The sequence below is a fragment of the Coptis chinensis genome, chromosome 3, assembly GCF_015680905.1.
Source record: "Coptis chinensis isolate HL-2020 chromosome 3, ASM1568090v1, whole genome shotgun sequence".
NCBI classification, from domain to species: Eukaryota; Viridiplantae; Streptophyta; class Magnoliopsida; order Ranunculales; family Ranunculaceae; genus Coptis; species Coptis chinensis.
In genome coordinates, this window is record NC_141458.1 from 123038585 (window position 1) to 123057257 (window position 18673).

Here is an 18673-nt window from a genome sequence, read left to right on the forward strand (position 1 = left end):
CCATAGATCTCAACGTCTTGGTGCCATTTTTCGTTTTCTAGTAAAATAGGAACCAGAGGAAAGTATGGTATATATATATCTCATATCTTTCAAAGTTAAGCATCCTAACCTAATTTTTACAAGTATTATATCAAATTTTTATTGTTTGATAGACCAGGAACTGCTTGACATGTTCATACCAAGGTATGACCACACCGTGAAGCCCTCAGAACCCAATATCTAAGCGTATCCACGGTAAATTTGTTTCACTTTACACCCAGAACATTAATTTGTGTCCAATGACCGTTATTGTTTGTTAATACTTTTTCGTTTATGTAATTATGTTACTTTATAATAAGATTTCGGTTGATAGCCACAAAACATGCAGAGTCGGAAAACATCACGACGGCAAATTTTATATGTCTATTTCTTTCAGTGTGTGCCTTCAACATTGGCTTTCAAAATTAAGCCAAGTACACGTATGAACTTTTCTTCTTTTAGGTGAAACTTTTGTGAACTTTCATTTTCAAACTTGAACCTGAGGTCACAAAAATAATATCATGCATAGAGAACAAAAAATCACATAATGTATAGGATTCTCTGTCTCTCTCTTTCTTATGAACTTTGAAATTCAAAGGAAATCTAACTATATATGTTGGTGGGAGAAAGTGAAGAAAGAAAAAAGGTGAATTAAGGGAGCGTTGAAGGAGGGAAGATTCTTGTGGAAAGAAGGGGTGTCGTCCTATACTAATCATTATATATCTCTTTGCTCTTTTATTAAGAACATATATGAGTGGAGTGAAGCATAGCAGCATATATGAATATATGATACACAAGCCAAGTGAAAAAGCTTTTAACCTCTATAAAAAGAGCTTAAAAAGAGAGAAATCAAGAACCCACCTCACCCCACTAGTTGTTGAGCAGTCAGCATTACTAACCTCTGCCGACAGGAAAACTGTTGTCTCTCAATCAAGTGAGTAATAAGGCAACAGAGAAAAAAAAAAGTACACCAAAGCCAAATAATACTCTCTACCAAGTCTACTCCACTCATTTGGTTCTACTCTATATACTTAACTTTACACTAAAAAGTTAGTGAAAGAAATTATTTGATTCCCTTTGTTTAATCACTATATCCGCTAGTGTTTAGTTTTCACTTTTTAAGTATATTATATACAACCATCAATTTATTTTTTCACTTTTTACTGTCGGTCAGTGATAGAGTTGGTGAGTATATCTAAAAGCCATCAAAGAGAATGAGGAGTGGCAGTTCTAAAGCTCATATTGTGTCTTTTCAAGGTTCTCGATCATGATAAGGAAGAATGATGACCATGGTTTCTTGTAAACTCTTTTGTGATTACTATTTCTTTTCCCCGTTATTAGAAGGCAGTGACTTACTTGAGAGTTGAGACTTTGAGAGGATGACGTCAAGCAATGAACTCAAATAATGTGTTTGCCTTGGTTAATTTTGGAAATATAGTATGATGAGTTCTCAAAATTGGAAGCATTGGCCAGCTACTATTTTTTTTGTTTGGGTAAAAACGAAACTTTTATTTTTTAACTAGTCTATTTGTACACATACTAAAACTTAGTCAACCAATGATCCAATGCATGTGTTGTTCTTTTGGATATATACATTTCAAAGAGTTTCACCTTTTTCTTGCATTTTCCTTATTCCTTTGTTCATTTGAAAAAACACTTTTCTTCTTGAAACTTCTGTTTGGTAGGCACGAAAAGAACGAATAAACTTACTTTCCTAAAAACACGTTGTTGCAAATTGAGTGACTTAAAAAAGTGATAATTAAGAGTTGTGCTAATGCAAGCTGGACAGCTATTTTCGTGACACTTACTGTAATATATCTTCTCGATTTACTGCAGAAATGAGGAGCTAAACATGTGTGGGATAATTTCAGGCACTTACGGTAGAGATCGGAGGTATTTGGCCCCCGAAAGGGATTGGAGTTATATATCCTAGGCCCTATTCCCAATCCCAAGCATGCAGAGGCATGTTGGAAGAATAGTTACATTAATAAGTTTTCTATTGTGAAGTAAAGAAGCAAGAAGTGCTTGTGGATCTTTAACTTTGTAAACTTTTTTCTTTTTTTGAAATAACTGACTTGCCCGGCCGGCTGCGAGAGTATATGAAATTTACGTTACATCTGTGTACGTCTGTATGTGACCAGTAACGCATTCCTATAATGCCAGCTATATACTAAAACATCACCAACAGCAGCAGCAGCAAATATTACCGTCATACAAAAAAACCTGCAATATATATCTGTTTGATATTGTATATTGTGCTACAATTTCTTGCAACATCGCCCAAGCTTCCTTAGTTATAGTGCTTTGAGCCTTTGACAATCATAGCTTAATGTCGTGAATGATTCTGAACTCTACTTTAACCTTGTGATAAAAGTAGAAATGACCTCGTTCAAGGTCTAGTAATTAACAGCTCTTGAATGTTTAAACGACAAGCTACCAAAAGAAAATGACATTGCAGGGCCCTCTCAGGCCACTCTTTTCCCTGACCACGACAGCCAAAAGACCAAGAAAGACGTCCACTGCTTTCATGGTGGGTCTCTACGCTTAAAAGACAGACCCCAGGTAGATATGAATCAAACATAACAGTCGGACGTTATTCTCCGACTACAAAGATCTGTTTAAGTCCTTCCTAGGTTGACCCACAAAATGACCAAACTGGTTAGCCATCAATCCAACCAGCTTGAGCAAACCCCATTCTGTTGGTAAAGATGCTTTCACTTAAGAACTACTAAACGGGGCAATTCTTCTGTCCTTTTGCAGTTCTCCCTTTTTCAAGCTCACTCATTGAGTAACTACAAACATCCATGTCTCTTATGGTACGGTGGCCTCACTGGTAGTCTGGTACTGTGGTCTACCAATATCTTTGTCGCTTGCTTCTGTCATCAAAAGAGCTGCTAAAAGAAATAAGCACATCTTTTTCCTTCACAAGCCCGCCAGTGTTGCGCTTTTCAGAATCCATTTTTTGATACCGAGTCCAGATGAAGGAGGTGTGTTACGTCAGGTTGAAAGCCAGTGTAGAGCTTTCCCATATCTTACCAATAATCCTGATAACGATCACGACAATAACTTTTACCCTCCATTTTGAAGTGACTGCATATCATTTCCAGTCTTCAAACGATGGTTCTCTAGTACATATTCAAATCCTACATTTCTAGATAACAAAAAAGGAGCATATCAAGAATTATAGCACCAAGGATGATTATTACGGTTAGGAAAATAGACAGCATAACATTTTAGTATAAGAAACACGGAACATAAAACCCAGATGCGGATTTCTTCTTCAGAAATAACTCTGAGAATCGTAATGGGAGCCACCAGCTGAAAAGCATCTCAATCATTTCAATTAGGCAACCCGGGGAGATAGTGATTTGAAAATTGTATTTTTTATCAACTCAAATCCAATCCTATATCACAACAAAAATGACATACTGCAGCAGAAAACTAACTGATGATACTAAACCATAAAAGTTCCGATTAGTTGTCTTAAGAATGTTGTACAATGAGTAGGATTTGGGGGTTTAGATCCCTTAGCATTGAAAATAATGAAGAGCTTAACATTACTTGATGCAGAACAATTTGACATTATCAGTCAGCATTTCAGCAAAGAGTTGCTAACTTTTGGAGTTGCATTGACACAAATAAATTGTATATGCTTCTCTAACAGAGTGCAACTTCTCCAGCCTCACTAGGTCATGAGATTTTAAATGCTGTATGGAGATGAAAATTTTCTCCCTACATGGACCTTGGGCAGCTGATTGCATTACAAGCTAAAGAACCAAACAATAGACAATTTCAAAATCTAGTCAAGGAATTAACAACAATAATACAACAATACAAAATTCTAAATGAAATCCGCAAAAATCAACTCCTCAACTAGTAAATGTGCAAGGAAAATAAAGTTAGAGCTCAGATTCTGAAAAAACCTTTCTTGTTATATATATATTATTAATTCGTGTTACTCTAGAAACCAAATTGTTACAACATTCTTCCCGTTCTATTCCCACTAAAATTCCCTATCTTTATAAACAAGAAGACATATCTTCTTTCTACAAATCCAAAAACTCCAAATCATGGCAGGCAGGAGATGGCTGATGCATCGGAATCAATAGGCTTGTGCAGGAGTAATACATAATCCATGCCCCTCTCATTGTCCTTCCAAACCCCACCCTACGTTCTAAAACTTCTCTCAGACGAGCAAGTAAATAATAAGGACCAAGAGAATAGAGTAGTAGAAAGAATTAAAAAAATCCTACAATTGCAGAATTCTACAAGAGTAAAAAATGTTACACTGACGATGCGTCGAGGAAGACCTTGTTGAGAGCATCATCCTCACCATTTGCCATTGCAAACAGCTCTGCATCCTTGTCTTCTTCACTGGAAAAATCCCGTCTCTCAAGCTTGGCATGTGCTGCGATGAAAATCATCTTCTGAGCTCTGTCCATTCCGGTTCTTGAATGCCCATGGGCAGACACCCACCTTAAGAATGACCAATTGCACTTGAACCCGCAAGATGTTGCGTGAAGGAAGATGAGCCTCACTGCCACTTTCCCCAACAACTTGAACTCACTCAAGCAAGTCTCCCACACTAGTCTACTACTCTGGGGATTTGCTATTTTCATCTTTCCTGTCATTGGGTCTCGCTGCTTCACCTGCACTGCTTGAGCATAAAGTGGGTCCATTCCATCCGATCTCCACTTCATTAGCTCCATTAAAGCAATATGCGCCTCCTCCCTCGACACTAACCGGGTTATGAGCTTGTCCACATCCTTCTCTTGCTCTGGTGTCAAATACTTGAATGGTGGAAGGTACTTCCCACTCGTATCCCTCGTCAAATAAACTGGATCGAGTATGAAAGCAGCTGACCAAGCTGGGTGATAATTCTTTCTGAACCTCTTCTCAATCACCTTCTCCACAGGACCCTCATCAATGTTGAACTTGACACACCAGTCCTTCACCTTCACCCGTAAATCCTCCCAGAGAGGTAAGCATTGCCCAACCAATGGTCTCTCTGCCTCAATATCCTGTGTCATTTCCTTGATCAACTTCACCAAACAATGTGCTGCCTCTAGTTCACTCCAAAACCCCATATCGCGGATCATCTCTTCCACTTCCCTTGCAGCTGGGTCTTCTACGCAAACCACCTTATAAGAATCATCCAACACTACCATTTGAAGTGCCCGGGCTGAACTCCAGATATCCTCCAACATGCAATACACAGGCAGATAGTTCTTCGTGCTTTCAAAATCAATAGGGGGCACTCTAAGCGGTTCAGCATGGTCAAGCTCTTGCAGTTGGTACTTGTGGAAGCTGATTTGGACTTGGGGATTAGTACTGAAAAAATTCACGAGCTTCAGGCAGTTATGAGTGACAGTCTTAAAGAGTTCAAGGTCCTTGCTAAAATCCTTCAACAAACTAGTAAACCCCTGAAGCTGGCAAGTTAGGTTAACCATCCAATGATTCTGAATCTCCAAATTTCTCAATGCCTTGGCCTTAAATTTGTCCGCAACAATTCCTACGCATCGCTGCGAGACACTCCCACTGATTCCTGTAATAGTTTCCCATAAGATATCTTCTGCACACTTAGACGGAACGGGACCACTCGTAAACACGGCCTTGTGAAACACACTAGTCCCATTTGGGAGATTTACAGTCAAATTAACCAGCTTCTCTCCTCCAACAAGACCAAAATTCTTAGTCTTCCAGCCATCAGAAGCAATTTGAAAGAACATTGCGTCTCTAATTCTAGCTTCAGACTCATTTTTCACCTCGTTGAACTTGACATCCAATCTCGAACCTGCTAATTCTTTCCTTGAGATAGTTGGCAAACCAACCTGACTAAGAAAAGCTTTGAACTTGGGGTTCTCTACACTTGAAAAAGAAACTCCCCCACAAGACTCATAGAGCCAATCAGTGAGTAAATTAAGTGCAGAATCAATTTGGGTCTGGCTCAAAGTTGGACCAGGTGAGGTTTTAGGACTCTTAAGTTTCTTAACACTGTCTTCAAGCATAGCCAATGCACCTAAATCTTCTTTCCCACCTGATAACATCAAAGGTGGACTAACAACAGTAGGTACTGTAGTAGTAGTAGTGACCACTGAACTATAAACAAGCTCAGCACAGTACCTAGAAGGGTCAACCAAGGCAAGGGCCGAAGACGATGACGGGCCAGACGCGCTCCGCTTGCGATGATTCGGCGTGGGCGTTGGAAGCGAAGAAGATAGAGGGGTAGGTGGTGGTAATATGGATGAAATGGGTTTAGGAAGAGAGCTAAAATTGGGGCAAGTACCTCTTTTGAGATGTTCAGAAGCAGTTCTAGATGGGTTCGAAGCTGAAAACACAGCATCACAAAGTGAACATCTAAGTTTAACAGCTTTAGCTAGTCCAGTATCAGAATTATGAACTAATAATGGTTCAAGGTGTGCCCAATACCAAGCCCCTTTACCTTTAATGGCTTTAGTTCTAACTGTAACTAGTCCATCATACCTTTTGTGTACTGCTTTTGCGTTTATCTCATCACTTGTGCTAACTCCTCCACCTCCTGTACCAGTAGCACTTGACTCTACTGCTGTTGCTGTGTGTGTTGTTGCCATTGTGTTTAAGCTTACACCTCAAAACGCGATAATTTCCTTTTTAGATAGACTACTTTTTCTTGCATTTTTTAGCCGGAAAATTTTCGTGTTTGCCGGACTTCCATGTCGGAATTCCGGCGATCTTATGGTGGGGAAAGATGGGTTACTTAGAAAAGATTAGAAAGAAGTGTTTTTTTCTTTTTTTTGGTTTTAAGTTGCCTTGTGAATGAGTAGTGACTTTGTTTTTGTGTTCAAGTGGAGTTGTTAAGTTGCAGAGAAAGAAAGAGAAGAGAGAGAGTGAGTGAAAAAGAGACTCACTTGGGGAAACAAAGACATTTTTTTCTCATTTTCTTCTCTCTCTTCACTTTTCTGAGTTTTTTTTTTTAAAAAATTCAAAGACAAATTATGCCATTTTGATTTATTTTCTTCTACTCTTTCAAGTGCTATTAATATTTTGTCTTTTTAAAAGTTTTTTTTTTTATTATATATATATATATATATATATGATTTTTATAACCTATTTGTGCCTTGTTGATCATGTGGGTATATTGACAATGTAGAGAGAAAAGAAAGGGCAAGAATTTAATGACATGTACTAAAAAGTGCTGTAGTCTTTGGGCAGGGTTGACCAAGCATAGACAAAGGAGTACCTTCTAAAGTTTGTGAAATGTATCTGCAAAATTAGCATGTACATGACCACTCCATAACCCCCAAAAATAAAGAGTGAAAGCATTCGAAAAAATAGGTTCTTAGGAATTAGGATTCACAATTTCACATGGTTCCCTCTTCCAAAATGGACTTGTTTAAAAGCACCACCTGCACCCAAAATTTCATTCCAGAGTCGAGAGCCCTTGACACCATGCTGTACATAGGACCAAATCAATGACATTTATTTTTCACTTTAATGAAAGTGGGTATTTTTAGTTTAATAATGATCATCCTTGCCAATATACGCTGTTTTGTCGACAAGTATAGGTCATTTATTCACAAAATTTCTAATTAGTAGCTTTTAGTAAAAGGTGTTATTATAATGCAGCATTACAGTCAATAGTTGTTAGTGTTGAAAATCAGAATTCCTATTTCCTAGCAGTAGTTTACCTTCCCATATTTGGATATATTAATAACCTGTGGTGGACATTTAAACTTTTATTTGAATATTGAATCAAAACTTCATTTACAAGTGACACAGGTGGCTAACTACATGAAAGTGATAATTAAGTCACAATTAAAATTTGGTGTAGTGGTCATAGTTCCAGATTTCAAAACTCTCAAAATTCCAAATTGTTGAAAATTTGGAATTCCGCACGGAATTCCAGTATATTCCAACCATATTTCAAAATGAACACTTTTCGACCCTATATTGACATTTCGATTCTGTTTTGTTTTTTCCAAAAACCGAAATATCTGGTGAAATTTTGAGATTCCGTTTGAAATCGTGAACCTTGTTTATGTGGATTATTTTGATGGGGGACCAATAAGCTATACTCTATAGCTCCAACAAAAGAGGGAAAAGGAACCTTACGAGCTTTTTGGTTCTGGTTAATTCAAAGTGATTGAAATAGCAATAAACTTGTCATCTATATGGCTGGTATTTAGTGACATGTTTTCTTAAAATGTTTACTTGGAACCTTTGTCCCTTGTTGCTCTCCATGCTCTTTTCTAGTGTAACATTTTTCATAATCTCCAACATTAGTCCTAATTAGCTATTGTTAAGTTTCTTCTTTGGCCCTTTTGTTATTGAATAAGTTTTTGTAAAAACTTTCTATTTTCAAATAAATATATGGATATATTGACCAAAAGTACTTTCGTATTACTAAAAAAGTAATAGTAAATAAAATAAATTAGCAGCATGGTTTATTTCATTGGACATATTGTGGATTCTGATCTCATCCAAATTGGTTGATCTCCAACTGAATCCACAACTGGAAACACAAGAAAAGTATCCATCCTGTAATAGTTGAATTTACTGTTTTATTTATTCAAAATTGCTAAGTAGAATGACTTAATTATTATTTTGTATGCTTAGCTCAGTTGATTTTTCATATTTCTTTTACATTTCTGAAACGAAATCTACAGGCTAATTCGACTGTACGAGTTGATTTGTTTTGTTCTGCTGTTAATTATGGACAGTGTTGTCCAAAGCAACACAAATGTTCGTAATAGGCCCCCGTCAAAAGTCCAGTCTCACCTGGGTGGACTGAAACAAGCAGCCCAATCTATTTAAATTCGGGCTTCACATCAGCTTTCCCCAGCAATTTAAGACACCAATCAAACTTCATATGTTGCACATGAAACGGTGACAATGGAACGACCACAAAAGTTTAAATCTCAAATTTGATTCTAACATTGTAACATTGAATTTGGATATAATGTGTTGGGAGCATATTTGGCTTTAGAGTCATTGTATTCTTGTCTTCCAATCATAAAGCCTAGGTGATTCAGCAATTAACTGATTGAAAGTGCCTTTTAATAATAGGTTGGACGGGTCGTGACCAGAATCAGTGATATGCCGAATGGGTTTAAAGGGATTTTTGTATCAGAGATGCTGTGTTAGTGTTACTCAATACTCATCAACGCTAGGGAACAAAGATGAAATTAGCACAGAGCTCCCCCTTGATTGGTGGTGGTTGTCGTAATTGCTATTTGCTACTTTGCTAGTAGGTACAGTGGCACGGTCGTACACTCACACGGGTCACATTCATCACTTGAAGGGAGTCTCAAACCCAGATGAATGCAAAAGCAGCAATCTGACCCAAATTCAATCCAACTAAGTCGGGCTTTAATACTTTGGAGTCCAAATCAATCCAACAACCAAATATTGATGGATGATTGAGTGTGCTTTTACAGTTTTACTGACCAAAATTCAGAAAATAGTTGGTAGTAGCAAGTAGCAACTAGCTTGTAGCCTTACTTTTGCTTCATTTTTGTTTACCCAAACAAAAATAAAATACGTCTTAATTATTACAATAACACATGGCGGCATGGTACGAATGTTTTTGTTTCGAGATGGTTATACTTTTATACAGTATTTAGATTTAAAAAAGGCAAATATTATAACCAAATGACAAGCCAAATATCTGAACATGATTGATAGAAACACCTTGAACACAATATAACATAGTCTAAAACATGCGAAACTTGAGGTGCAATTCAGCTGATTCGCCACCAAACCGAAGCCAAGAACTCCAATGGAGTAGATAGGTTTCGGCAGTCGGTATCTATCAATTTCTTCTTTTTCCTTACTTTTAATTTTTTTGACAACTTTTTTACTTTATCTTTAAGCTAATGTTTTCTGACCTTGGATTTTTTTTTTTTAATTTCTTCCCTCAATAATCTCTGACCTTGGGATGTTCTCTCTCCGCAAGATCTAAAAGTTGCAATTCCAGCTTCATCAAGTGAGATCATCATTTTCTCTTAATTAAAGCAGGTGTAGCAATATAGGTCCCCATGATTACGGCCACAAAATATTGCCACGTGGACCGGATGTACACTACAAGAGTAGAGTGAGGACCACATTATGGTCTCAAGCCTCAATCCACTGTTACCTAAAAAAGTAAAAGTAACACGAAATAGGAAAAATTAAAGGCCTTTTAAAGGGGTCCGACGTAATAATGAAAAAGTTTGTTGTACGATTTTTTTTCTTTAAAAGAAAGATCGAGACCCAATAGTCAATGAGAAAATTAAATTTCACTTTCGTCTTTATACTACTGGCCCATTTGTACAAATCTGTTGCTTGACTTTTTGTCTACATGCACCAAATATAAAGGGACTTCGTACAACGCTCCACATGCACAAATGTATACACATTCAAGCACATAATCGCAACAAAAAAATAAAATTTAAATATTTACATACTAATAGAGGATTGACACGCCATAATCCGATTGAGGAACGGGGCAGACAATACATTTGTACACGCCATTGACGCCACTCACCAAAAATATAAATTGTTTATCTTGACTCTTGAGACTGTAAAATGTACTTGATTGTAAAAATGCAAACGTTGTATATTTTCGGTGAGTGTGGTGTTATTTGTTAGCAATGCTCCGAATTATTAGTAAATAATTTACAAATTGAATTTTTGAAAAACAATACCTATAATATTTCCGAATGTTTTAAAGATTTGGAACGATTTGTGATTTTTTGTTTTGAAACGAATAATTTGATTTTTGGTTAATTTTTTAAAAATCTGGCTAAAAAATCCGGCTCCAAAATAATAATAATAATAAATAATAATAAAAATAAAAATTCAGTTGCGCTTTTGTTATTTTTTTATGTATTTTATATCATCACTCTTACTTTAAGTGCCCCACTTTTACATTTTAATTGATAAATTAATCCAAAAACTTTGATTTTATATTTTTTGGACAATATTTAAATTGTTATGTCATGGTGTGTGTATTTTGAAGTTTGAACTGTAATTTCAAACCATCCAATAACAAATAAATGAAAATACCTATATAGACTATTCAATTGGTTTTAATGTTTTCGTAGCTAAATTGTTTGGATATGTTTGTTATGTTGTTTATTATTAATATTTACTAACATAATATTACGAATTTTTGATTTCTGAATTTTTGTAACAAAACGTTTAAAACGCGTATTAATTAAACACTGCATCATTACCGTATTGCGATTTTTTGATCGTACTATTTTTTTGGGTCACCGAATAATTCTTGAATTATTCTCGTACTGAATTTTTGCCGCATCCCAACTTATTAACAAGAGTCGTGTTTGCAAGTACGGATCTTTCTTTGCTAGTTAGCAGTTAGCAGTCTTTTAGCACCTTGCATTCAAATATTAAGATATAAAAATTCATAAGATTTATTTTGTAAGATGTTGCAAATATTTGTCAATTCAGATTAAAAACTAGACATACCATAAATTTCAACATTGCATTTATTTTTCTATTCATTATAACATTATATTATGAAAGGTTAGAAGAGTGGTGTGTTACACTGTTACGTTGCCTTATGCCTGCTGTTATTTTTCTTCGAATAAATGCTTCACTATTTTCCTCCACGGGGTTGAAAAAACAAAGAACAACGAATTTAGGATAAATAAAGACATTACCAGCTATCAGACTGTGTGTACTTTTGGGAGGGGTTTTAGGGACATATATTGCAAAAACACGTAAATAAACTCATGATTGTTACACCATTTATAAGTTTTATAGATTTGACTAATTTTTTGTACACATGATATTCCAACTATTTTAAACATTGTCACAAAAAATTATTCAAATTTGAAATTTGTAACCTCATCAAAATCAACAAATTAAGAAATTTGGCTAATTGTAGACCGATCATTTTCACGATTTTTGATATTATATCTTACAAGTTTATAAAATTTTGATTATTTGTGATAATGTTTAGAATATTATATTTTACAATATTTAGAAAATAGTTAGAGGCATATATTACAAAAACACGTAAACAAACTCATGATTGTTACAACATTTCTAAGTTTTAGATTTGACTAATTTTTTGTATATATGATATTCCAACTCTTCTAAACATTGTCAAAAAAAGTAATTCAAATTCGAAATTTGTAATCTCATCGAATGTAGTCAACAAATTAAGAAATATAACTAATTGTAGACCGTTCATTTCACGATTTTTGATACTATATGCGACAATTTTAGAAAATTTTGATTATTTGTGAACAATATTTAGAATAGTTAGGAGATCATATCTATAAAAAAAATAACCTTTTCTAAAACTTATAAGTGTCTTAACGATTTTGAGTTTGTTTAATACTCACAATATTAGTTAGGATGTGCACAAAACCATTCAAACTGTCTAAATTAAATCGACCGAACCACATTAGTTCAATCGATTATCCATTTTCAATTGGTTTGGTTTGGTTCGGTTTAAATAATTAGAAAACGGACAGGCCATGTCGGTCCGGTTAACGGTTTTTAGAATTAAAAATTAAATATAACCTAACCAAACCATATTATTACCAAAGTTATTAAATTATATATTTTTACTTACAATCTATTCAACTATTCTTCAATCATCTTCGGTTCGGTTACGGTTAAAGTCGGTTAACTGACAAATTAGTGGTTTGGCTTGCAGTTTTTTAGAAATAGGTCAGTTAGGTTTTGGGTCAGTTAACCATAAAGAGATTGGTCGGTTCGGTTTTCATAACACCTAAACCGACAATAGCCAGTTTGAAAATCGGTTTTGGCCTTAAACTGAACCGAACAGACCGATGCGCACTCCTTGTACAAGTTCCCTTATTTGGAGTTTCGAACATCAGAGAACAAATCTTGCACATAACTGAGATCTCATAATAAAAAAAAATTAATAGTCTCATAATATGGGAGACATGATGTGGGTATCCCACATTCACCCCTATCTTTTCCAATTTAATTCCTCGGCCACGTAGCTTTCGCAAGGGATGTCCAAACGGGTACCCGAAACCAGGTATCACATTCACCATTCCTATCTTTTCCAATTTAATTCCTCGAGGCAAACGTATTCGTTGTCCTCTACTAGTCTACTTCCATACTTTCGCAAGTACCTAACTCAAGTCATTTGCAGAATGGGTAGTAAAAACTGACGATTGACTTCATTACAAACCCCGCACACGCCTAAGTTGTACAGTGTAGACCCATAATAAATGAAAATATAGTTGTTCAACCCTTTTAACGGGTTTAGGGCCAAATTATCGGGTTGGGTTCGGTCAACTTTAGATAGTGTGATAGTACTTTTAGGCAGTACATCCCTAAATAATTTGGTACACAAAAAGATATTAGTAAAGGGGTGCCTGAATCAGCAATGATAAAACACATTGTGCTCCAACCGGTCATGCCTTTTAATTTTGACATTTTCAACGGGTTTTTGACTTTTTTGCCCTTCCTTACAACACTCTTTTTACTCTTGCCACACTTTCTCTCCTCTCCAGCACACTCTCTCTCCTCTTGTACTTTTGATATTGACATGCACAGTAATATTTATCCGTTAAATTCTCTTAGCGATACGTACTAACGAATTAATGACCATTGGATTTCAACCCAGTAAAAATGAAAACGGACATTAGCTATTGTGGGAATCAGGAACCAACAACTTATGGACCTACTATCAGCAATTTCTGGGTTGTTTTTGTTGTACGGACATGAAACAACGTTGACCTCGATTTTTGTGCCAAACTATAAAAGTGTTTACAAACCTCCAAAGCTTTCAGTTTTTTTACTTCGTCTTCTTAGTTATCATCTCTTTTGTGATTTTGGCAGGTTTTTGATGGAGGACAAGAACACAAATCTTGAAAATAGATTTTTTTAAGATTAATCTTCTTGATTATCCTCTCCCTCTACGGTTCTCATTGTTTATTGATATGTTTTGAACTTTGGTTTGTTGTCTTCAGTGTTGGTTTCTTTCTAGGTCGTCTTGGGTTTGTTTTTACGTAGTAGTGTATAGAGTTTTTTAAGGTTTCTATAGTTGTGTTTACTATTTCCATGTTGATTTTGTTCTTGTTGCATGGAGTAAAGAAGTATGTAACAGGTGAGGTGAAATTAAGAGTGTTTGATGTGTATATTTTCTTAAAAGGATTCATATGTCTTGTGAAAGGTTTGTCTAAGCGCATGAAATTGAGTTTTTGTATGATGTATGGTACTTGATGAACAAGTCCCTTTTTAGATCGATGGAAAAATTGATATTTGAATATGATTCAAAAGCAGAAGAAGACAACTAAGCAGTCATTGTGGTGAGCTTGGATTGCCTTTTTCAGTCGCAGTTCCGCCAGGTTTTATCAATGAAGACTTTGTAGATGCCACCATAAGCGACACTTATATGTACCGTCAGCAACTTGGGTTTCTTTGGAAATTCCACTTCCACTTCACAGATCACCTTATGGAGTTTTGGAAGTATGTTTCACTATAAAGGTTTGGGCATTAATCAATGTAATTGTATTTTGTGGTTTGTGAAACGGCGCCGGTTTATTGTGCTTGAGTGTCAGCACAGTAACTGTTAATATTCATATATTTTGTTTGTGATTATATCAGGGGTACCCTTATATCACTGTTGTTGTTTATAAGGAGATAATGAGAAAGAAATCTGTAAGGAAACTCAATAAGAAAATATGTATTTAGCATTCACAAAACTGGGCTGGACATGCTATTCTAAATGGAGGTAACCGGCAGCGTATTATGTATGATACATCAGCAACTGAAGTCATAAACAAGAACACAATTAAGACTATCAGGTTGACTTTAATATACACCTATAACTTATGTATAAAATAGTATTATCCAATCACAAGTTAAAAAAAAGTTAACTTTGATAAGTTTATTCAATATCAAATAAAGCAAAGTGTAGCATTTAATAACACATACTGAAGTTGAGAAGTAGTAACTAGCATCTCAGTGCCATATTTCACCATTGTTCCCACCCAACTCAGTTACAAGCATGTCCGTTGTTCAATATTTAAAAAGTTTTTATACAAATAGCCAAAATGTTTGGAAGTCCCACCCTTTGTAAAATGACTAGACTCAGAAGTTGCTGATGGTTAGTACATTCGAATATGTTTGTACTTAGATAAACTAGTGAGATGAAGAATCTAGTTTGGGTGGAAAAAATCTTTGCCACATGTTAGGAACGATACGGTAGCATTAATTATTCGCCGAACTATTGAAGAAATGATGGTTTTGTAACCTTTAACTGGCACGTGTCGGTAGTAATATGTGTGAGCTATAAGGACTGTTCAGTGTTCATTTTCGGACAAAAAAACCCCCCAAATTGAATACCTTGAATCCCTAATTTTCTGACCATTTCCAATCTTTCAAAAGTGAGAAAGCTTAATTTGACTGTTCTTATGTCACTCGATAAAATACATAAATTGTTCTAGACATTCACTACTGAGAATTTTTTAAGCATTAACGAGAGAATGCACACCACTACTACGCTAGTGTATGCTATTTTGGGACACCAAGTAGGTAAACTTTGCTACCGAATTGGTAAGAAGGATTTGGTGTTTAAAAAAAGTTATGTTGTTCTTATAATGGGTCTTAGTGTGAAGCCGATTTCTAATTCATTCTACAGGGCAGACATCAAGATCCCATCCCAATTTCGTGCAAGGTTTTTTAAAAGAACCACGGTTTCTGAAACAGAAATATTGGAAGCTAGAAACTTGGCAAAATCAAGTGTTGGTAAAGAAAGTTAGAATGATGTGTTTATGCTGAATAGGTTGTATATACTGTTGCATGTTATGCTTCCATGATCTGCTAAGACAGTTGATAGGAGGTATATTGATCTGGCCGAGAATTTAAATGCATTTGACAGCTTTCCTTGGGGCACACCTCTGTTTGAAATGTTGGAAGAGTCTTTGGAAGACATGTCTAACCTGGTGAGTGTTGGAAATGATTATTTCACAATTTATGGTTGTTTAATTTGTTTTGTTATTTGGGTATATCTTCACATCCCATCTCTTGGGGCTCGGAGACAAATTGATGGAGGTTCCCCAAAATACTAGATTGGGTAGACTTGCCTTCTAGAAACATACATCTACATACTTATAAGAAAAAGCTTCAGCCTCTTAAGGGGAAGGCAGTGGTGTTGGAAAGTCTAGATCTTTCTGAAGGAGAACTGAATGAAGAAGTGCTAAAGGATGCTTTGGCGCAACAGCTTATGCAAAGTGGCGCAGCAGTTTCAGGGAAATACGATAATGATGAACTTTTTCAAAGACAAACAAAAGTAATTAAAGACCTTGTAAGTAACTTGTTTCCTTTACTGTATTCAACAATGTTGCATGTTGTATCCCAGAATGATAATAGGATACCCATGATAATATATGGATAACCAGTTTTTGACATTTGAAAATACTCATATAATCTTATAATGTTATAGAAGTTGTAATATGATATTGGTACCCTATTATATAGTCTTGAATTTGAATTGCAAATGTTGTTAGGACCTATGTTGTTATATGAAGCACTGATAATGTGTTGTTATGGAACTGCATGTTGCAGCGTTGTTTCATATATGAGGCAGTAATATGTGATAGTACCATGAGTGAGCTATTGTTAAACAAGATATGTCAGCAACTATAATGTATATGTTGTGGTTTACAAATAGTGAAGTGGGATCTTGCATGTTGATCCCAGAATGATAATAGGGTACCCATAATAACATATGGATAACTAGTTTTTGACATTTTAAGTACTCATATAATCTTATAATGTTATAGAAGTTGTAATATGATATAGGTACCCTATTATATAGTATTGAATTAGAATTGCAAATGTTGTTAGGACCCATATTGTTATATGAAGCACTGATAATGTGTTGTTATGGAACTGCATGTTGTAGCATTGTTTCATATATGATGCAGTAATATGTTATGGTACCATGAGTGAGCTATTGTTAAACATGATATGTCAGCAACAACAATGTATCTGTTGTGGTTTACAAATAGTGAAGTGGGATCTTGCATGTTGATCCCATAATGATAATAGGGTACCCATGACAATATATGGGTAACCAGATTTTGACATTTGAAGTACTCATATAATCTTATAGTGTTATAGAAGTTGTAATATGATATGGGTACCCTATTATATAGTCTTGAATTAGAATTGCAAATGTTGTTAGGACCCATGTTGTTATATGAAGCACTGATAATGTGTTGTCATTGAACTGCATGTTGCAGCATTGTTTCATATATGAGTCAGTAATATGTTGTGGTACCATGAGTGAGCTATTGTTAAACAAGATATGTCAGCAACAACAATGTATCTGTTGTGGTTTACAAATAGTGAAGTGGGATCTTCCTTATATTCTTTGTTATGTGCTCTGATTAATCTAAAACAAGTCAGTAAGGAGGTTAGGGTTGTTGGGGATATACTCCAGAGTGAAATAAGGAGTGGCATGGAAACAATAATTCAAGAGATTGTTCATGGTGGGTTGAAAGGTGGTATGGAAAGTTCAGAGGTTGAGGTTGTGAAAGGCCTAGTAGAACAAGGAGTAGAAGTTTGGAGGTTGAGGTTATGAAAGGAGCTACAACTAGAAGCCCAAAGTAGCCAAGCAATGTAGGTGTTGATGTTATACTGAAAACACCAACAAGGTCTTCTCAGAAAAAGGTTCACTCAGAACCTAAGAAAGGGAGTTCATCTGCTTCTAAGAAAGTTACCTTTGAGGTTTCTCCTAGTTCCTCATATAAAAGAAAAAGAGCATTAGACAAGGATCAAAGCCTTGAAGTTCTGGGAGATACTTCAATACACCTTTCAAGATATGAAGTAAAGAAAATGAAAGTGGTCAAAGTTTGTGGTACTCAAGTTCAAACAAAGTTGAGGCTATAAAGGCTAGTGAGAGGCAAAACTTGAAGAAAAAATATCAAATCAGTGAGAGAACAAAGGAACGGGAGATGAAGCTTAAGGAAGTAAAGACACCCAAACAGAGAAGAAAGTTGATCCAGGTTGAGTCTGATGAAGATGAAGATGTTGAACAACAACAAAGAGGGCAAAATGAGTTGGAGTCAGTTGCTGCAAGTGCTTTGCAAAAGATTAGTGAGGCCATACCAAAGGGGACATACCAAGAACATAATGTGGAGTTGGAGGAGGACATGGTGGGGGTAGGGGTGTAAAACAGGACGGGCTGGATCAACCGCGGGTCAAATAGTAATGGGTTAGGGCGGGGCGGGTCTAGGGGATACAAATCCATTGGTTCCCGACAGGGCAGGGTGGGGGGGGGTTAAAGTGTCATGTCTTAGTACCATCACCCGACCTGTTGGGTCAGGTTACGGGGCGGGTTTTGGGAGGGTCATCCAAGTCAGGTGGAAATTATCATTTTAAGCTAATTTCACCCAAAAAAACTTTCTAATTCTACAAGTAATATATTTCCAATTCACAACATAGAGAAAAAAAAAATGGAATCAATCAATAAAAAATAAACAAAAATAAAAAAACTTTAACTTAAACCCAAAACCATATCTGCAAATTTGAAACTTCTTTCTCGTGATTTACTATTTATAAATTGATTATTTTCATAGCATGATAAAATGAAGATGGGAGCGAGGATCTATGGTACAAAACAATAAAATATAAACTAAAAGAATTTAAAATTAATACAAGGATAAATAATTCATCT

General features: G+C 35.7%; 1 protein-coding gene across 3 annotated transcripts; it reads right to left on the minus strand.

Moving 5' to 3' along the window:
* Positions 1-2357: 2357 nt before the first annotated feature.
* Positions 2358-6952, minus strand: LOC147514050 (uncharacterized). 3 transcript variants are annotated; one of them, XM_086597456.1, is made up of 2 exons: positions 4329-6952; positions 2358-3169 (listed from the first exon to the last, which is right to left on the minus strand). In XM_086597456.1, exons 1-2 carry the CDS (start codon positions 6606-6608, stop codon positions 3155-3157), a joined length of 2295 nt encoding a protein of 764 aa, XP_086453582.1. In that variant the 5' UTR covers positions 6609-6952; the 3' UTR covers positions 2358-3154. The 3 variants fall into 3 exon arrangements, with proteins under 3 accessions (XP_086453582.1, XP_086453580.1, XP_086453581.1); XM_086597454.1 differs by having other exon boundaries at positions 4306-6952; XM_086597455.1 differs by lacking the exon at positions 2358-3169 and having other exon boundaries at positions 3930-6951.
* Between the last annotated feature and the right edge of the window lie 11721 nt (positions 6953-18673).